General features: G+C 38.8%; 2 protein-coding genes across 2 annotated transcripts in view; one reads left to right on the forward strand and one right to left on the reverse strand.

Moving 5' to 3' along the window:
- Positions 1-219, reverse strand: part of PDHX (pyruvate dehydrogenase complex component X) — a 33,762-nt gene extending 33,543 nt beyond the window's left edge. The window contains exon 1 of the mRNA XM_064714542.1: positions 140-219. The gene's annotated coding sequence lies outside the window, so the exon portion shown is untranslated. The remainder of the gene's footprint in view (positions 1-139) is intronic.
- Positions 89-13,012, forward strand: APIP (APAF1 interacting protein). The gene is made up of 8 exons (XM_064714543.1): positions 89-344; positions 2,543-2,643; positions 5,506-5,554; positions 6,867-6,984; positions 8,039-8,174; positions 10,728-10,895; positions 11,430-11,552; positions 12,559-13,012. Exons 1-7 carry the CDS (start codon positions 240-242, stop codon positions 11,527-11,529), a joined length of 777 nt encoding a protein of 258 aa, XP_064570613.1. The 5' UTR covers positions 89-239; the 3' UTR covers positions 11,530-11,552; positions 12,559-13,012.
- The last annotated feature ends 8,983 nt before the right edge of the window (positions 13,013-21,995 follow it).

Genomic DNA, 21,995 nt, shown 5'->3' on the forward strand with positions numbered 1-21,995 from the left:
AGGGGCCAGCCTCAACGAGCCCCCGTGCCCCGCCCGCGGCACCTGCCGTGGCATTGGCCGCCTCGATCGCCCCAGGCACGGGCAAATCCAATAGCGCGGACACCCGCCCCCAGCCTGGCAGGTCGTTCCAGGGGCACACCTGTCTCTCCTCTGGTCCCTGCCGGCTCTCGGCCCGGGAGGAGAGCAGCGGCCTCTCCATCCCGCCCGCCGCGGCTCGGCTCGCTGCCCGCGGCCGGGCCATGCCCAGCGCTCCGCAGGCGCCCGCGCGGCGCCCCATAGAGGCCCCCGAGCAAGGACCCCGCGCTGGCCGCGCCATGGCGGCCGCCGGCGGGGACGCGGCGCAGGTAACGGGGCCGGGGGGCGGCGGGGCCGCGCCACCACTCCGAGAGCCCCGGCAGCGCGGGGCTGGGCTGCTCCTGAGCCTCGCCAACTGGCCAGCAGCCTCGCAGCTGCTGATTAAGAGGGAGGCCCTGGGAGTACAGGTGGATGGCAAGCTGACTGTGAGCGGGCAGCGTGCCCTGGCGGCCGGGAGGAAATTCAGGCGAGATCCAGGCAGAGCCAGTGTCCGGCACTCCAGGAGCAGTGATCATAAGCTAAAACACGAGTTCCACCTCAACGCGGGCATGAACTTCTTTACGCTGAGGCTGGCAGAGCTCTGAATAGGCTGCCCAAGGGAGGCGGAGAGTCTCCCTCCCTGGAAACATTCAAAGCCCAGCTGTAGGCTTTCCTGTGTCACCTGCCTCGGCACTGGGATTGCACTGAATTGTCTCCAGAGGTCTATTCCAACCCTGGCTGTTCTGTGCACCTGTATAAACGTGTTGTAAAATTTAGTACAATTTCCAGAATGTTGCCAGCTGTCAGACTGGCGTCTACAGGACTCATGGCTGTTTTTATGTTAACTGGAGTTGTTTAGGTTTGTTTTGTAATTTGGTTTTCTTTTGGTTTTTTGAGTTGGTCTTTGAGTGGGGTTTTATGTATCATCACAACCAGAAGATGAGCTGGCAGTGCTGTGTTTCATCAAACACTGAACATTTGGAGGCATTGCCTGGACAAGGCTCAGACACCTTTCCGGTTTGTGTGTGACACTGGTGGAGAGACCAGCCCAAGCTTCAAAACCAGCCAGAAGTGACAGCAGGGAGATGAGAGGTATCAGCAGCCTAGATAATGTGGCCTGCCAGGAAAGTGGGAAAGAATCCAGTTCATCATAAACAAAGCAAAGCAACAAAAAAGAGCAGCAGACTGAGTTGTTGTAATACATGAAACATTGTCACAGTGCAGATGAGAGGGAAGACCATCTCCTGCATGTCTACCATCCTTGGTAAGACAGAGCAAATCTCACTGTCACTAGAGGTTGTAAAGATGAGGTTGGAGTAGGAGATTCCAAACATTGTCAAACGTGCCCCAGGCTGCCATCTCCAGGAATTCACCTTCCCACTCTCCACTGCCTCTGCCTCGTGCTCCTGTTCCATCCCCACCCTTAGCTGTGCAAGTCCAGCACCACCTGGAAGCATTTCTTTCTAAACATCTCAGCAGAGGTATTGGCATCAATAACCTGCTGTTTTTGCTGCGTGCTGCTTTAGGTCTCTCTATTTAGTTGGTGTTGACAAAATACTCCCCCCCAAGGTGGATTCTTGCTGCTAAACAAAATATTTTTCTTGGAAATGGTTTTGGTGGGCATTAATGACCGAGATGAGCAGTAGAGAAACTAACCATTTGTCATTTTAGAAAACTTTTAAAGCTTCTAGTTGATGCAATAAAAAAAAAAAAACGAATCCTACATAAAAGCACACCATAAAAGCAGCTGTTTTACTGTGGTAATGTAGGTAGAAACCTTACCTCTGACAGCAGAGATACCTTTGGTTAATATATAGATATAGATATTAATGCAATAAACAATGGAATATGGAAAAATGCAAGATGGATTTTTTTCCTCCTAAAGAAATATTAAAATAATGCTATTTTCTTTCTGACTAAACTGCATGTAAAGTAACCTCATGTAGTAAAAATGTAGGAATGTAAAGTTCATAAAATAATTTGCATATATTTTCTGTGGTATTTTTGAGTGCTATTTAAAGATGTGTATTGACTAATAAAGTCTACTGAAATTTGTAAATCAAGCAAAATAAACCTACAGAAAAACTGATTAATAGGAAAAGTATTAGTCAAGCTTTTAAAAATTGGTAATGTTAGATGCATTTGTTTTCCCTTCTTCTTTGTGCAATAGTCCATAATATACTCCTGCTGGTATATCTATGGGCCACTGCACTCAAACAAATTTTAGGTGAGACCTTTCCTGTGAAGGATAGTCAGACTTGCACCTTATTTGAGGTTTTGTTTGTTTCAACGTGTGATGTCCCTGGCAGAGCATTAAGGGCATTGTGTAAGCATGCAGTTATTTTGTAATTGAAATTCATTAGCATAAATTAGACCATTTTGCTGCAGTATGAAAGTACTAATCCTCTAAACTCAGTTTGAGAGCTTGAAATCTTAGGTGTGAGGTGTTTCTGATGGTTTCTCATTTATTTATTTATTTTCTTTTTAGGATGGGTTACATCCAAGGAATCTTATCCCAGAGCTTTGTAGGCTGTTTTATGGTTTAGGCTGGGTAACAGGAACTGGTGGAGGAATCAGCTTGAAACATGGGTAAGTGATGATGAAGGAGAGACAATGTGGTGGTGAGAGAGGTGGCTGTGTTTAGTACTTGGTGAGGGCTTTTCAGCTCCATGAGAAGTGTTTGCAAGTTGGGAGTGGGCAAGAAGTTAGAGGAGGAAATGAGCAGTGTGCCAAAATTAACCATATGGAGGAAGGTGAATAGTCTGAATTAATCATTGCAGTCCCTTCAATGGGAAGAGACAATGTCAAAGAGTGACCTTATCCTGTCCTTTTTCCTACCTTTTTTTAAGGTAGATGAATTGCCTTTAAAGAACAACGTGTTCCCCCTTTTTCACTTCACTGACTATGGAATTGAGTGGGTTACATCAGGCACACGGCTTTCAAATGCCTGTGGTTAAATAAGATCAGTCTCACCCTGGATGTATTTCACAGGCCAGATATTTCCTCTCAGAAGGAAACTGCTGTTGCACTGAGGCAATTTCTGAGGAGACAAATACTTTACGTATAATTAAAGCACGACAGGTAACAACAATTTTTGGTCTGTGTCTCCTACAAAGAAGCACCACTTTGTGTTTTAATTTGCCTGTCTCCCACCTCTTCATAATCTCCAATCCTTTTCGTGGGAACAGAGCTCCTCTCAGTGGCCACTGAAAAGAAGATAAATCCTCATTGTGCAAAGAGCCTTGCACAGTGCCTGCAGTTCCGTGCCCAGTCACCAGGCTGTGACACGACCTTGAGAGTATCTGACCTCTCATTTTTCTGGTGTACACTTGCATGCATACACAAACAGCATTGCTATTCAAAAATCTATTATATGTGTGTGTATGTATATATATATATATATATATGTATATGAATGTGAATAAAGGACCCTAAATGCTCATATTGATGCTGTTTGGGCTTTGTGCAGGTCATTTCACCTCCCTGCTTGATTTTGCATGGAAAGCCACAACAGTAATAATGAATGAAAATGGTAAATTCTGTGGGAAGACCTTTCTAGCACTGATTTGTCATCAGTACCTAAATGTAGCCTGTTTTCTTTGTCATTCCAGTGCAACTCCTGTTGGTTTTGGCAAGACAACTGGCATTATCAGAGAATGCATTAATATAGTTTTCCTTAGTAGTTCTATAGCTTGTTTACTTGGCATTGTTAGAAAGGAAAATGTAAAGGAACAGTTGAAATTTGATTCAAATATAACAACTGTTTTTACCAGGTAATCTTAATCAGCCTTACTCACTGTGCAGTTCATATCAACTATCAAGGAAAACAAATGCCAATTTGGACTTGGCATAGCATGTTAAAAATGGATGTAGAATTCTTTGTGAGGTATCTTGTCGTTGAAGACTTTATTTTATCATCAGATTTTTCTCTTTCTGGTTAAGTTCTAAAAAATAAAAAAATCTGGTTTAAGAAAAATTGTGTGTCTGTCATAAGTAACTGAGTTTACCACTTAATTTCTTATCTTGCTCATACAAATGAGTCAAGACTAAATTAATGCAATGCCAGCAGTGCTAATTCATGTATGTCAAAAATTATAAATATGATAAAGCGACATTTTTCTGTGCTTCACAGACATTTTACCACATAGTACATCATCTTAAGAGTTTCATTTTTGGAAGAATTAAAATCATAGAATTGTTTAGATTGGTAAAAATCCTTATATCATCGAGTGTCCAACCATAAACCTACCACTGCCAAGTTCACCACTAAACCACATTCCTAAGCACCATGCCTAAAGGTCTTTTGAAAACCTCCAGAGATGGTGAGCCAACTGCCTTCCTGGGCAGCCCATTCCAATGCTTGGTAACACTTTCAGTGAAGAAATTTTTCCTGATATCCAATTTCAACCTCTCCTTATGTAAATTGAGGTAACTTCCTCTTGTCCTGTCGCTGGTTACCTGGCAGAAGAGACCAACCTCACCTGACTACAGCCTCCTTTCAGGCAGTTGTAGAGAACAGTGAGGTCACCCCTGAGCCTCCTTTTCTCCAGGCTAAACACCCCCAGCTCCCTCAGCTGCTCCTCACAAGACTTGTGCTCAGACTCTTCTCCAGCTCCATACTCTTGTCCAGAACTACAAAGATCCCATGGTCCATAGGAAACGTGTCTGTAACTTGACTAATTATTCACTAGATGTCTCTGTGCTCCTGAATTTAGTACGTGACTGCTGAAGCCAAATAGTGATTGCAGTTCAGAGACAGAATATAGTGGGGGTTTTTGTGTTAATAATGAAAAGAATGCAGTGCCATCTTGAAATCATTTTAGTTTCAGTTTTTACAGTTTTTTGTTCATGTAGTCCTTGCAAGAAGTGATGCACTTCTTAATTTCAGTCATTTAATTACACTGAATTAGTGCTATCTGTTTATCAACACAACTAAACATGGAACTGCACTAGAAACCTAACCTGCACACTTCAAAAAAATGTATTTACAATGTTGAATGTTGCAGATAATTATTACTGTTTAAAGATAGTTTATGGAGTTTTATGTAATGGTTTTGTCACCTGCCATGTCACAGATCAGTATCTGTTTGCAATTTCTAATTTAATTTTTATTCTGAATTCTAAGAATTTGAGTTACTGCAGGGAGAGGCTGTTTTTCTTTGTTGGAAAAATAAGGCTGCACTTCTTACTTGTGTTTCAGATATCTGTCAAATTGAAAGCAGGGTTTTGTACCCCTGCAAATTAAAGGTTTTATTTGCCCTTGTACAATTTGGTTTTATTTTGAAAACTATCTACCTGTCAATGTATGGAAAGAATAAGAAAGTTTTTTAATTGTGAGGGTCTAGATTTGCTATTTCCTTTTCAGTGGCTCAAGAGCTTGAATGCCTGTCTGGTGGAACAGTCATTGCTCAGCTGTGTTTACTGATTTTTCTCATCTGCAAATTTTCCTAGGGATGAAATCTACATCGCTCCTTCAGGAGTCCAAAAGGAAAGAATACAGGTGTGTTAAACTGCTTTTACCTCAGAGCTCATCTTGAGATGGATGAAAGTGGCTTTGTTTAGTTTCATTTTTCCTTACGTGAAGTTACAAACTTGTTATGCATTTGAAACAACTGCTGATTTCTCCCAGTACTCCACTATCATAGCAAGCCAGTATGTGTTTCAGTGGCCAGTGTAGATTAGTCTTGATGTTCTCCTTGCTTTAAATTAACACAAAGCAGCATGAGAGTGGAGCATTACTCCAGTCCAGCTTTATTCTTTGTCAGGCTCGGTTGGCTAGAACTGTCTGGCTACAGTTTCAAGTTACCCGTGTAAATAGACATTAACACCTCATTGCTGTTTATTTTCGTTTGAGTGATTGCAAATATTTGTCTTGATATTCTCAGTAAATAACTGGGCTCTCCCCATGAAAAGGTGACCTTGTCTCTCCCTCTGCTTTCCAAAAAAACCCAAAATGTAAGAGGAGGGGGGAATGCTGTACAATACCTGTTTCATGACAGCAGGAACTGCCCCAGAATAGAGTAATACATGGAAAGGATTTGTCAGCTCATGAATCTGAGGATAAATACAGTGAGGAGGGAAAGGAATTTCTTCTCTGTTAGAAACTTGGGGTCTTAGAACAGTGTTTGCTAGGGATGTACAAAAGTAAGGCAGGCAAAGGTATGAGAGACAACCACAATGCTCTGGTCTGTGCTCACAGTAACAGATGATTAAGCACAGTCAGTGAGGAAATCTCCTGTAATTGTATTTTCTGCTGATTTTAAAAATAACATTAAAATTTTATTACTATCTTGAGCAATTCTTTGTACTATTATGAATAGCTAATTGATGAAAAGGTAACAATTATGTAAAGCTACTAATAGCAAAGTTTAAAAAGAAATAGTTCTACAAGTTAAATGTATTATTTTTTAAGTTTAACTTGTGTCATTTGTTGGTTCTTTTAAGTAGAGCAGGAAAAGTACATCTACATTTCTTATTTTGAATCAGTTACTACTTTTCCTTTTGATCAGTTGTTATTACTGAGCTACGCTATCTCCTTTCTGAGAAAATTGTAGTTTTACAAATATCTGCATGGCATCAGTCTGAGGAAAAAGAGTTCCTAATACTAATTTCCATTACACAGTGTTGGTAATTACTATTAGAAGCTGGAATAAACATGGAGCATTACAGCATTTTTACAAAGTTCAAATCACATTCTCTATTAAATACGTGGTTTGTACATATTTGTTTTCTTAGAGGGGAAAACAAAACTATTTGAGGTTAAATATCAAATAAAACTATCACAGATCAAAATAATTTCTTCTTTCTTACAGCCAGAAGATATGTTTGTTTGTGACATGAATGAACAGGACATCAGTGGTCCTCCACTGCACAAGAAACTAAAGAAAAGCCAGTGCACACCTCTTTTTATGAATGCCTACACTATGAGAGGTATGTAGCAATGTTTGCAGTTCAGCAGTGACTGAAACACTGTATACGTACATCCACAAAATTGCTATTCAGTACCATATTCTTTATACATAGAAGTTACAGTGAAATAAACATGAAACTATAAAAGAAATTGATATGCAAAGGAATATCCACAGTGGGATATAATCCACAGTAACATCCTGTCAGTATAATTTGCAGTTTAATCTTGTCTTGTAGCTATGCCTGTGATCATGTTTTCAGCACTGATTTTAGTGCAGAATCTTGGTAGGTTGCAGGGGAAGCCCAGGATTACAGCAGTTTTACATCAGTGGTTTTGCCAATTCAGCTATTACAGTTTAAATCCTTTTGCATCCGTTGGCTGAGATTAACAGTTATAAAATAGGAATAGATGAAAACGGTATGAAACTTTTCTTTTGCAGGTAGATAGTAATAGAGAGTTTTTGATGTGTAAAATTTACATCTGTTATTTTAGAAAGGATTTCGGGAGTCTCTTCTGGTCTTCCTGCACAAGCAGCTTACATGTGTCCTCAAGGAATAACAACGTTGCACCTTTATAAGTAGATTATAATTATTGTCTACCTATCTTTCCATCATGACACAGTAAGATGATGATTTTTTTCAGAGAATCAGCAGATAATTGAGGAAAACATAAAAAGAAAGTAAAAGGCTTTAAACTTTCATTTAACAAATAAGTTCAGGTTATGAATTCCTTATAACCTCAGAACTCTGATAAAATTAAGAGTGTCTCAGTCCTTGTAGTATATAAAGAAATGTACAAGTAGTGTTTCTGCTTGAATTTGTATAAGCAGTGTCTCTCCTGGAATGTGTCACTAACTGAAAGTTAACACAAGTGCCCAAAGACAATCCATACTTATCCCTTATGAATATTTACCTCATACCTTCATTTAAGTTGCTGTATATTTTCCCTCTCTTACAGCAGATCAACATTTGCTAGGATGCCTAATCAAAGGAAATGAATCTAGTATGTGAATAAAATTTTCACAATAGAGACATTTTAAAATTAATTCTGAATTTTCTTTTTTTTTGTTCCTAGGGGCAGGTGCAGTGATCCATACACATTCCAAGGCTGCTGTTATGGCTACCCTCCTTTACCCAGGGAGTGAGTTCTCTATTACCCATCAGGAGATGATAAAAGGAATCCAGAAGTGTACTTCAGGAGGCTATTACAGGTACTTCTCTATATTTAGGAAAAGAGGTGTGGTGTTTGATCATTTGTTTTCAGCAATATCAATACAAGTCATTTGAGTTATATACTTGAAAGTGTATAATACAAAGTATTAAGAATAAGAAGTAAAAAGACCTCTGGAATGAATGAGTCACCACTGGCTTTCTGTAAGATCTGAAGCTGTGTATGTGATCTGAGATAAGATCTTGTACTGCCAAGGCTGCTGTGGTCTGTTGAGCTACAGGAAGAAGCCAAATAAAGAGCTACATCCTGAGATGTTGCCACATCTGTACAACATTCAGCTGAAACTGGAGCCAGCCAGCACCAGGTTGGATTGATAGCATGTACAAACTACATTTGGGTGGACTTCACATATCACTCTGCCTGTGCTAGTTTGGGGCATGTTAAGAGAGTAGAGGATTTCAGATCTACTTGACAGAGTTTGAAAGAAAATTCAGAATAAACAGCTCATTAAAGATAATGTTATTACTTTTCAAGGATGAGCTCTGAGGTAAGTGCTGAGTTATTCCAAATTATGTGTGATGGCTTGTTTTGAGGTCTCCACCCACAGAGTGTTGAATTGGGATCTGCAAACAACATTTATATAACATGTGACAAGGAGATGAGAAATTGAAATGCTAAATTCTTTCCACTTTTTGATGTTAATTTTTTGTATCTAACTATTGCCCTTTGGCAAGGGAGAAAGCCATATGTGATTTTACGCCCAGGCATATTTTATTCCATTTTGGTTGACTTGCCAACTTTACTTTATTGTCACCATTAGCGTGTGCATTTTTAATGTGGTAAAATGCAAACCCTTGTACTCAATTTTCTAACAACATTGTTTTTTTAAAAATCCACAACAATTTTTTATATGCATTTTGAGCTCTTAAGCACTCCTAAACGTTAGTCAGGAAACATTGGATTTATTGGGTTCCATGCCTTCCAGTTTTCTGTGTCATTCTATTAATTTACCCGAAAAATCCAAGAAATCAAAGCTCTAGGATATATGGCTCATAAGGACGTGTTCATTCACACTAGACTGATCCCACTGGCTTGCCTCACACCAGCCTCCCCGCTGAATTCAAAGGAAAAATGGGTCCTTGGATTCAAAATACAAAATGGCGCTTTGCAAAAAAGGGATTGCATGTTGTTTCTAGTTACATAAATCTTTTTTGGAAGCTGTCCAGGAAAATGCTACAGGTAGAATAATCAGAAGTATATGTTGGCCTACATATGACTCCAGTGATGCCACACTAGTTTTACCTTTGGTTTCCATAGAAGGAGAATTAGATCAGTAGTAAAGAGGTCAGACTGTCACAAGGTATTTTACATCCATGTTTGACTAAATGTAGGCTGCTTATATTTCAATTTTTAAAAAAAGAGATCCCAAGTATTTAGCTCATTCAGAGTCTTCTTGACATTTTTTAGGTATTAGTTCTTGATAGAAAGCTTATAGTCCTGGTTAGGAATCAGTTGTGATATTTACAGCAGCTTCCAAGCTCAAGCAGAAAGCAGAACCTAGGAAGCCAATCCATTAACTCATTTGGCCTCATTAACAAACACTCCAAGTGTAATTTTAGTATTCCAAATTCATAAGAGTCAGAGCTTCAAATACCACCTCACTTTCTTCATTCACTGTTTTTATAAACTTCCTTGAGAAAGTGTCAGCATTGAGAACTGTAAGAGATGAGACTTTATCTTCTGAATATTTGATTTCAAATATAAGCTGTTGATGTTGGATTTTTTACCATTGCTTTCTTCCTGTGTTTCACAAAAGAAAGTACTACTAGCATCCACTCATGAAATATCTATGTGATCTCAATGATAAATCTGAACGTGAGCTGGGGACTTATTAAAACTATTTAAACAAGTTTCTGCTAGTGTTAATTAAGGTTCAAACAATGCCAAATATCCCAGTCCTTCTTCAGAAGAAACTCTTAGGCAAGTTCCACTGAGTAACATGCATCATCTTGTCTTTGGAGCTGGGGTTCTCAAGCTCTCTTAAGATCACATGTAGCCCACCAATGACTCCATCACAGAGAATTTATTTTTCATGTGTTGACTCTACTTTCTATTTATATGCCTTAGCAGGACAATCTTCCAGAGATTTTTGGACTACCTAAATTATTTTTTTCTGCTCTCCAACAAGCAGCTTCATTTCCTTCTATGTGATATGATTCTTTTAAATAATTTAATCTGAGGTAAAACTTGTAGATGATGCCAGTACAGGATGAGAAGTTTGAAAAAGTTGTAAAGGGACCCAACTACAAAGTGATATGGGAATAAACAGCTACACCTAATAGATTAAAGTGTTGTTTTCTTTTTGTGCCTCAAGTGTAGCTCAGGCATTGCCAGCGTAATATGTGTTTGGGAGTGAGAGATGTTCCTGTGAATTCCTGTGCTACAGCATCACTCACAAGAGAAGAGAATAAGATCTAATGCTGAGAATTAAACTTTTTACACAGACAGAGGATAATTTCTTTCTTAGGGAAAAGTTTCATACATCCAAGCACAGGGTTTTTTTAAATACATGAAGATGTCCTTTTTTTTCTAGATATGATGATACACTAGTGGTTCCTATAATTGAGAATACACCAGAAGAGAAGGATCTCAAGGAGAGAATGGCACGTGCAATGGAAAAATACCCAGACTCTTGTGCTGTGCTGGTCAGACGTCACGGTGTTTATGTATGGGGAGAGACGTGGGAAAAAGCCAAAACTATGTGAGTACAGTTCAGGAATATGCTGTCTCTTGCCTCAAGATCTTAATGAACTTAATGCCATGTATATTTCCAGCCCATGGACAATGATCCAGAGTATTAGGGCCTCACTGCATGTATAGGGAGCTTTTGGGAATGGATTAATCCATGATTCCGTTGCTTGGTTTTCCTTCCATATCAGTGCTGGCTGATAGGGTTGCCAACATTTTCCTTTCAGACAAGTCAACAAATCCCTTCTCATATGAAACATGCAGGCAGTCTCTGCTTTTATATGACACCTGCCAATACTGTTTGTGTAGCCCTCCCTAGTCCCATTTTTGGAATTTACCTCATCTGCTGATGGAAATGCAGCAAATAAATATTATGTAGGAAAGTGGCACTTTCCATTCCACAGCATTGGAAATAAACAATAATAGAGCTGTCCAGTCAGACTATCACATTGGTGATAAAATCTTAAGGAAGGAAAATACTGATTTTCATAAAACATGATAAGGCTTGAGCTTTACTTACTTTGCATTTTTTCCCTATTTATTTTAGGTGTGAATGTTATGACTACTTGTTTGATATTGCAGTGCAGATGAAGCAGCACGGGCTAGATCCTTCAAAACATCCAGCAAGAGAAAATGGGATCTTGTAAATGTCAACAACATTTATACTCAGGTGTGAATTTATCTGTAAAGATGATCTGTTTGGAGGGAGAGACTATAGATGACACCATCACTTCAGTCTGCTTTCCCACTCAGGAAACTTCAGTATTGCTCATCTTCCCCCATTCTGCTCCATTACCACTGCAGTTGTGTCTATGCCTGAAACAGTGCTCCTTTTCCACACAATGCAGCAAAATATATATATATTAATAGCTAGGTATGTCCAGTGGATCTTTAGTGCCAATGTACAACATGGAGTGTGATTTCTTTTTAAAACAAAAAAATATCAAGCATTTCCAGAAAAGCCAATGGACTAAAAAGGCCAGAGCCTAGTGGGGTGATATGGACAGAGATGTCTAAACACCCACATTTGTTCTGCTTGCAGGATCAGGTTTGATTTCAGACCATCTCAGTGATATTACTTATGTGGTGGGTTGGTTGAGGGTTTTAGGGGGGTTGGTTTTTTCCTTCAGTGCGGCTGGTTGAGTTTCACTGATTGGTGTTAGCTGTTTACCTCATGTAGGAAATCACATTAACTTTCTGTTTTCTACTATAGCAATGATCAGTTTTGAAAGTTTTCATAAGAAATTTTTGAAGTTAAAGCCCAAAGATAATACGATCAGGGTACTCTACCTGAAGGATACCTGAAACAATTCTCATATATGTACAGCTTGGTATGGCAAAATGCAGTGGTAGCATAACACTTCAGAGTTGGAAAATACAAATTTAAAGGTACCAGTACTAAGATTATAAAGGCATTTCTTGAGCAAAGCAGTGGGGCAGGAGGTGTGCTGTCAGTGAGCCTCTGCCTCAGCAGGCATTCAACGTGCTGCTGCTGCCTGCAGTGATGAAGACACGCTGGCTGCCCCTCCTGCACAAAGCTACCTCATGGCCCACAAGGGCCATTCTAAAACTACTCCTCCGCCCCTGCAGTTGGATAAGTTGGGCTACTATAGTGGCACTATTTATGTTGACAAGTTTTAGAATATTTTTGCTTTTACTTTGTTTCTCCTGTGCAGGTTTCTTACATGATTATGGGATTCCAGCTTTCACCCCACACTATTGAAGCCAGAAGGGGGTGCTGATCCTCAGCTGATTGACAATTGAGAGCAGCAACTTTTAACTGTTAAATGCACCCAAGAATTAAAGGACAGTTAAAAAAAAAACAAAACAACTACTGAACAATCATTGCAATTTCCAAGTCCTGTGGAATGCCACAGTAGAAGGAATGAAAATTCAGATGCAAAAATACTTTGAGAAACTTTGGAGAACTAATGTCCCATTTTGCTTTTGTGCCTTAAAAATTCATATTTCAACAACCTGCACTTGTTGATCCTGCCCTAATGCTACATCATTTAACTTGAAATAAGTCTGCATTTCTGAAAGTTATTGTAGCCTTTATTCTTCCAGAAAAAAGTGACGACAGCCCCTTAATTAGAAGTTAATAAAGTTTAAAGCATTGTTTGAACTGTTGATTCCTTCATACCATGTTCGTATTTATGTTTTCAGGGTTTTTTTTCTTTTTTTAAATTAAGCCTGTAGCATATGTATTTTTAAACTCTCCTAATTGTCATTACAATGAGAAGGAAATTTTATAGCATGTATTTTGCAGTTGTTACTGAGGGACTGCTCTGGGTCTTATCTTTTTTAATTCCTTTACTTTGAATAACAGCTTTGTATGACCTCTGCTTAGCCCCCACCCCAAGGTAGATTTAATCAACCTGCTCATTCAAACACAGTCTCGCATAATTATGACAGAATCTTCTTTCAAAATCTTCTGGACTGGCCTCCTGGTGGCATCAGTGTAAGCTCAATTGACCAATTTTCTAATTGGGTATTGAGACCTCAGTCCCAAAGGTGAGCTGAGCCAGGCTAAGTGCCAGCTGGCCCTGGTTTCTGCTAGGGGCTGTGCATTTCCACCACTTCCCATTCCATCATCTCTGGCACTTTTTTGGAGCTTCCATGAGGTGAATTAACTCTCCGGCCTAAAATAAAACTACTGTGGGAGTGAGGAAAAAATTGTTTCAATTATTTCCTACTACTTAGTCACTGATAAAAACACTGAATCGAGTCAAAGGTGGGTCCAAAGAGAACCTAGAGCCCGGGCAAGAGGAGATGGCTGATGCCAGAGATGGCAGACACCGCTTCCCCCTTTTCCGGGGGATGACAATTAAGGTCAGTGTTTGTGTACCTTAGGCATGTTTGCCCTTCCTTCTTGTACCTCTGTACGTGCAGTGTGCAACATTTAACCCTTAGGGGGACCTTGGTTATGGTAAATAATGGTTATCACTGAGTAACTACAGGTTATTTGCTATATGTTTATTGATACGTTTTTTCATTATTAGACGTTTGTCAGGGGCAAAGTTTGTCACATTCCACATCTTCTGAGTGTATGTGGATTGCAGTAAGAACTTGTGTGAAAATGCTATTTTTTAGACCAGACAGTGACTTTGGACAGGCTGCTTCACTTAAGCATAAAAGATCTCTGAAATGTGTTCAAGACTTGAGAGGTGCAGCTGACTTTAAGGGAAAGCAGACTGTAATTCTCTCAGCTTTTCTTCCCTGTGGATGTACTAATAAAAACATTTCATGTGACAATCCAATTAGTCTTGAAATCTAGCTGCCATCTATTGATTGTGGCCTTTAATTATTTATTTAAACTGTCTGATTTTTGCAAAAAATAACTTTGTGTGGTATTCTGATTATGATTTCAGAACAGGTGATAATTGTATCATTCCATTATACTGATGTTTTACAAGGATGAAGAACATTTTACATTTGATGGCTTTTTATTTTGCATACGTAAAGACAAACCATAAAAGAACACTCATGAGGAAAGGTATTTTTTGCCAAATATATTCCTCTGGCGTTGTATGAGTTACAATATCCACTTTCTCATGCAGCTACAATTTGCTCTGTAGCCTTTCTAAATTCTGTAAATAATCACATTTCTACAGTAGTAGTTAAGTTATTTCATACAGGATTCCTAGGTGCTCAGAGTCCCATTTAATGATTTGGAAATTAGTTAAATGCACCCTTCTCCTGTCTTCTCATATGAATCCTCATCAAAAAAATTAATGCCTTCACAACTCTGATGGCTTCCTAAACCCTGTGAAATGATTACTGTTTCCTGAAGTGCTCACAAAGCTCTGGCAGTTCAGCTCTGATTATGTAGAACAAAAATAGGAAAATGTCTCATATGATTCAAAGCTTATTCACTCACATAATTTTTAAGTCTATCTCTTTTCCTGATGTGAATATTAGGCTTTTAAGCCAGCTTGGTGTTTTTCTGTGTTTGCAGCAAAGACTTGATCTCCACCAAAGCTGATTATCTAGGTTTAGTATCACAGATAGGCTCATGGCAGAATGACATAATTCCCACTTAAATGGCTCATCCAAAAAGCTAAGTAAGTTCCAACGTTTCTCAATAAAAGTAACTTCCTAGCAAACATCCTGCTTGCTTTCCAAGAAGGAAATAAAACTGCAAAATACAGGATCTCGAAATGTTAAAGAGATAGAACTCTTAACTTACCGTAAGCAGTTATGATGCCAATGTATGTTCTGTTGTAAATGCTGTAATGCCTGAACAATTGGCATCCTCTTCAACTCTGAAATTTTAATTAAAAAATTAATATTAAAAAAGCCCACTGACTAGTGGAACATTACAAATAAACCAGTAGCCTTCCTCTAAATTGTTTTTTTGCCACACATTTTGGCAAACAGGTTTGTAACAGTTTTTTGCTATTTTACAGAAGATGGCAAATGGGAAAAAAGATCCCTGGAACATTCTTAATGGATTACTCCCATACTGAGGAGTAGAAGAAAATATATAGTTTGATATTAATCCTTCCTGATTTCAAAACAATTAAAAACCCCTGAAAATACTTCATTTTTCAAGCAACTTCGTATTTGTATTTCGGGTTTGTTCTTGCAAGCTTTGGTTTTGTTTTGTTTTCCTAGATACAATAAAAAGTTGTTCCTTACAGAGCCAGGCTGTGTGCAAGGACAGCCCTCTGAGCTGAGACAGACTTTTGTAACAGGGACAGAGGAGCCTGCACTTTGCTACCAACTAATCTGACCCTTCATGGGTCTGGATGTTTGCTTAAATTTCAAGTTGGCTTAATGTTAAAGGCTTAATGTTACTCCAGAAGAATGCTACCTAATCTGATTTTTAGGAGTGAATTTTTAAGTCCCTAAGTCTGAAAAAGAGATCTCAGGCATTTATCCTGGTACTGCTAAAGGTTTTGCTGCATATAATGGATGGTAAATAAAATCTGGCTTTTGGTTGACTTGATTAGCACAGGCTTGTATTTCTGCTAAATAGGAATGCCAGAGTTTCAGCATATACTGAGTGCACCATTGAAAAGTTATTTTGGAGATGAAACCTCTAGTGGAACCACATCCATTGCCTGTTTCTTAGGATTTTATTCTATTTTAATCTATTGAAATCAAAAGCAATTCCAAATATTAATTTTTTAAATTTTTCTGTAGTCTGCACACTTAATCTAGAATCTTCTAGTTTTTCCTAGAGTAGTCAAAGAAAACCAGTGACTGCCTAATGCTCAGTACAAAAAAAAAATGGATTGAGCATGTTTGTGTGGATGGGAATCAAGGAAATTCATATACTCTGAGTAGCATTGACAAACACACTATGTACTTATATATGTCTGTTGGGGTTTTTAACTCTAAGAGACTGTGCTGTTGGACTAGCAAATTTCTCCCATCTATGACAGATAAAATTACAGGTTAATCTCCAGAAACCAGATCAACAGGAATTTATTTAAGTAGTTAAGCATAAATTCTGTCTCCTTAATGAGCCTCAGATTAGCTTCAATTTCTCTAATGGTAATTTCTGGTTATTACAAACAGAATACACTGGATATAGAAGAAAGAATAGGTTTTATATTTAAAACAAAGAGCTGGATGTCTAGATTTTGTGGCTGATTGAACTGTTACCTTAAGGTCATGCCTTGAACAGTTCACTTTGATGGGAGTTTCAAAAGACCTTGAATTAATCAGATACTACCCTAAATCCCATTGGAAAGTTATGGGATTTATTTTGTTAGGCTCCCCTCTTAACTCCAAGGATGTAGCTGTCTTTATTTCAATCAGGAGTAAGAAAGAAAAAAACCAGAGAAGGTCACCTTGAGTACAAGCTGCCAACTTAATCACTGCTGTGTCCCAGTTTGATATCAAATATCTAATTGGTATTTTTTCCCCATGCTAGAAACTTGTACTTAAGAAAAAGGTTACATAACTTGATTTCACCTAGAAGGAATTTACAAACCCAAGAAATCAGGAACTAAGCTATCCTGCTTACTCAAATGTGCATTAAGACTACCAAAAGTAACACAGCACAATTTTTGTGACTCCAATTTCTCCCTTCCCAAAGGACACCAGCTCTCTGTCTTTCCAGATGAAAGCTCTGTTTTATAATGTCATTTTTTAGTTCCTGTTCTCCAGACAAAGCAGGTTACCCTGACAGTCCCCATTGCAGGGCAGTTCCTGAGAACACTGCAATAAGGAATATGTGTGAATGACGACTGCTCATTGCCTGGGCTCTGCAGGTTGCTGGGCACTTAACACAAATGATTCCATTTCTTTTGTCTTTATGCTTTGTCTCATTTCCGTGCTTTATTCAGTTTTAATCCTGCTTTTCTGTAAGACTTTCTTCCTTCTGGTGTTTTCCTTACAATCATTGAAACCAAATGTAAACTTAGTACCATTTGCATTCTGGTTGAACTTTCAAACCCAGGAATATTTTTGTGTTGCAAACATCTCTTTCCTGATTCATCTGCTACATCCCTGACATATCTGGGCATGTCCTGTTATTGTCTGTTTGCAAAATTTTGGTACTTAAAACAGTTAATGTGTCTTTTGTATCTCAGACACACTAGGATTTTGCAAGCAAGTGTCTGTTGATTGCAAGAGCATATGAGCAAGTATGAGACTAATTTCCTGTTAAGGAGTCGCTACATTAAAAGGATATTTGCATAATCATAGACCAAGATAATGTAGGGAAAACCCCTGAGATCATTCTGCTGCCAGGATTAAGCCAAGCCCAACATGTAATTTATTTGAATGCATGAAAGCTGCTTCTTATCGTTCACTTCTATCTCAAGTCTCCAAGCACTTTAGTTGGCAGCAGCAGGCTCTAACTCCTCCTGGGTAATTCATTATCCTCAACAACTTTTAAAAGGGTTATTTTAAGTTTAACTTAACAGTCCCTGCAACTTAATTAATACAATAAAAAAACTATTCCTTTTATGAATTTCTGTCACGTGTTCAAAATCAAGCTGCAGCATCTTCTTGGGTCATCATTTTATTTGATGCCCTCCCCTTCAGGTTATGATAACTTCAGAAATATTGCGTGCACCACAGAAACAGGGGTTCAGGACTACACTATGAAAAACAGAGGCAAAACCAATGAGATTCCTAATGCAGGTACTTTTTTTAACTTGTATACAAAGACGTGTCCACATGGGAGTTCAGCAGAAGGGCCTCAAAACAAAGTACATTAGCAATGAAAAATCAAGGCACATACCAGTGCTGTTTCTGAACAGATTAATACTTAGGGCTGGAGGTTCCAGATTTCCATTTTAAATTCAGGTGCATGCTTGAAATTTTATTTGGACAATGTCATTATCAAAGTAAAGAATTTGTCATACTTGCCACCTGGTACTTCCTCCAGGTAAACATGCTTAGAGGCTTATAGCTAGAGTGCTGTAGTGGTACTTGAAAGATTTGGTTTCTTTTTCTTTTTTACTCTGCTTGGATAAGTAAGTTATTTGAACCCAGAAATCCAATTATCAGAGGGGGAACAAAAGGCTAAAAAATCCCAATGCTGTCATGATTGCTTGCCGTGGTTAAAACAAATGGGGATACAAAGAGATGTGTAGGTGTAGCAAGAGGGCACCTGCTGTTTCTGAAAAGCAGCTGAGGAGAACCCATTCAGTAGCATTTCAGGGACAGCTCAGGCTATCAAGCCTCCAGCCATAGCCCGCAACCATAGCACAGCCATAGCACAAGCATTATGATAACAGATTATTTAATTGTAGTAAAGTCAAAAAGAGAGATTATAATTAAGGTCTCAGACACCTAAATAAAAAGTATCTAGTAGCAGTGGTAGCAACATTAGCAGATAAGCACAGTTAAACAAATAGTGTGATGATCACTGTCCATTTCAGTTTAAACAACAATTAAACAGTTCCACTCCACTAGAAAATTGTACCGTGATTTATTATAACTATGATTAAAACAGCACAGCTCTAGTAGCCTGAGTACTTCAATATTATTAATAAAAGAGTTGTATACTAACCTACATTAAGATGTATTATCCTGTTTGAAACCTCTAGTCCTCAGTAAGGAAGACTTCTACATATGAAAAAGAAGGTCTAGACCTTTTAAGTAGTTCATACAGCACTGATTAGTACTAAATTTTTGAAAAGGTAAAAGCAAAACAATCCAATACTGAAAATTAGGAATTAATTCCATTCAAACAGAAGAGAACAAAGACTGATGCAGTAGACAATAAGTGTAACCTGAGTGTAACCCTCGGTGTAACTCAAAACTCACATTGCACAAAATAAATTCTCAAAGACAATGAAATGACAATACAGTGCAAGCTGTTCCCATAGGGAGACAACGGACTGAAGACAGCCATCCCAGCTATATTTAATTTCTCTCCATAACTTGATAAAGGTTCCCAAGCTGAAACAGAGACCAAAATTGTGGCATTATGCCATACAGCAGCATTATGCAAGACATGAGCTTTCCCTTATCACCTTTCTGTGCATTTGGAAATCTATGCAGAAACTGATGTGAAGAAATTTATCAGAAGGCTTAATCTCTGGGGGAAAAAAAAAAATCTCAAAACTACTCTGCTTATTTCCTTTGTTATTAATGATAGACCATTCACAGCTTCACTTCCAGAAATCCTTCAAAGCTCTGCAGGGTTCCAATCTGCTTTACCCATCTTTACCAGTCTCTGATTTTTTTTTTCCCCTCGTATCATATCCAGAATTGATTCTAACAACACAGGGGTCAGTTTTACAAGGACTTCTCCAGAGAAGAACTGCCCACACATGAAAACTGCTTCAGTATGAAAGAAGGAATACAGACTATTCATACATGGTAAAAAATTCCACCATGAACACAACATTTCTGAACAGAGGAATAGGGTGCAGATGAACAGGAAGGGGCATGCTTAAAGCCATAAGTAATTAGTGTTAAAACCCCAGAAAATCCAAGTAATAGAAAAGCAGGGATCACTAAAATGCTGCTATCCAGGAGAGGTTAAAGTCAGGATAGTTTCATAAATTGTATTTTTGTACCTTGTCACCTCTGTGCTGAAAATGTACTTTTGGCTATAACTAATTAATTAGACAGACTAATTCTATCTATAGAGAAAATTATCACTGTTTTTTATGTTTTTTATATAGGCTAGAAAGACTAAAACATTAAAAAGTCTAAGATCAGGCTAGAGATAATTTCACCAGGATAAAGAATAATGTAGCAACTGAAGACTTCCTTGCAGAACTCTTGCATGCTCTCCTTGAGGGGCTGAGCACAGACAGCGATTTCAGGAGCAGGAGATACATTTCCTCAGGATTTGCAGATGTCCTTGGGAATTAGCTTCCATAACTCAAACAGGCTCTTGGGATTACCTAAAATATTTAGTGAATTCAGCTTCAAGAGCACAAGAGAGGTATAAAATCACAATATCCTTCCCCAAACTACAACTTCAACGCCTGAGTTCTTAGAGGAACTCCAAGTTCCTGCTGTGGTTTAATCCCAGACTAAGCCGCACGCAGCCACTTGCTTAATGATCCCTGCTGAGCTGGGTGAGAGAATCAGGAGGGGAAAAAAGACAATTCAAGCATTCAGATAAAGGCAGTCCAATAGGTAAAAAGCCACATGCACAAGCAAAGCAAACCCAGGAATTAATTCACCACTTCGCATGGGCAGTGTAGAGCTATCCCCTGGAAAGCAGGAATCCATCACCCAGGATGATGATTTAAGAAAAATGCCATCACTCTGAACATATCCCCCTTCTTTCTTTCCCCAGATTTATATGCTGAACATGACACCATATGGTCTGGGATGTGTCTTCAGTCATCTGGGGTCACTGTCCAGGCTGCGTCCTCCCCCCTGTACAACCCCAGCCCCCTCACTGGTGGGCTGGGGCAAGGAGGCCTCAGTTCTGTGTAACAGTGCTGAGCAATAACAAAAAACATCCCTCTCTTATCAACAGTGTTTCCACACAGTATCCAAAATACAGGCCCACACCAAAGACTATGAAGAAAATTATATTTATTCCAGCCAAAACCAGCACAAAGACAAAGGTGTGATTTCCAAGTTGGGTACAAATCAATTCCTGTTCAGAGAAGTAATATCAGTTGTTTAACTCTTCTGTGATGTACCTAAGCTCTGTAACTGTTTTGTTCTTCTTTATGCATCTTTCAAGCATTTTATGGCTTGAAACTGCTGTCCAAAAAAAAGGAGGTATGTTTCTGATACCTGTAATGAACTGCCTTGTAAAAATTTTGTACTGAACGATAGAAGAAAATTTCCATTTTTAAAATGCAAGCTATATGTGAAGTAAAATAAGGAACCAGTAGCAGACAATGGGAGCAGCAGTAGGTCTTTAATCTTGAGCCATATCTGGGTGTTAGACTGAACAGAGCGGAATAGCAGCCTCCTCCTATTTGAGAAATCCCAACCTAGAATCCATTCCTAAAGGTGGATGACTAAGCACTGTCTTTGAATAAAATGCAACCAGGGATTTTTTTTTTCCTGGGGAGAAGGAAGTACCAGTTCCATCAAGTTGTATCCAAGGCAGTTATTCAGAATTATGAAAACCTGATACCCTTTTGTAATAAGGAGGTACAACTAAGTTTCTCCCATCTCAGGACAAGAGCTAAAACTTTGGTTATCCTAAATTTGGTGGGAATACTCTCATTCCTTTTGGCTGACAATGCTGTGAAATTATTCACTGGCTCAGAAAGAGATAGCAGTGGGTACCTATGAAACCTCAAGTAACCAATAGGTCATTTACATGGGACAGGGGAGTCTTGAATTTTATTCAGGGTTTAGTTTATAGGTAGATGCTTGCATCTCTGTCCTACTTGTTGGTTGTTTGTTTGTTTTTTTTAGCTTGAGCTAGGGTAAGATGAGTAAGCAGAAGGAAGCTAAAGCACTGTCATTCAGCAAAGCTTTTGTCATGGGAGATGCAGAAATTAAGACCCTCCAGCAGCAGAAGGAAACAGTGTACTCTGTACTGGAGATTTTTGAATGAGTGTCATTTATATAAAATGGAATTTTAAAAGTTTCTTTTCTGTGTCAGTTACAAAAAACATTTCATTCAGACCCTGACCCAGATGTGCTCACATCCTCTAAAGACATCAAGATTTTGGCTCCTGAAAGGGTTTAAGTTTGATGTATGTGCTTGGTTGTT

The sequence above is a fragment of the Zonotrichia leucophrys genome, chromosome 5, assembly GCF_028769735.1.
Source record: "Zonotrichia leucophrys gambelii isolate GWCS_2022_RI chromosome 5, RI_Zleu_2.0, whole genome shotgun sequence".
NCBI classification, from domain to species: domain Eukaryota; kingdom Metazoa; phylum Chordata; class Aves; order Passeriformes; family Passerellidae; genus Zonotrichia; species Zonotrichia leucophrys.

Coding starts and splice junctions, on each gene's coding strand:
- APIP (XM_064714543.1), top strand. CDS start 240: ATGCCCAGCGCTCCGCAGGCGCCCGCGCGGCGCCCCATAGAGGCCCCC. Junction 2,644..5,505: donor GGAATCAGCTTGAAACATGG/GTAAGTGATGAT, acceptor AAATTTTCCTAG/GGATGAAATCTACATCGCTC. Junction 10,896..11,429: donor TGGGAAAAAGCCAAAACTAT/GTGAGTACAGTT, acceptor TATTTATTTTAG/GTGTGAATGTTATGACTACT.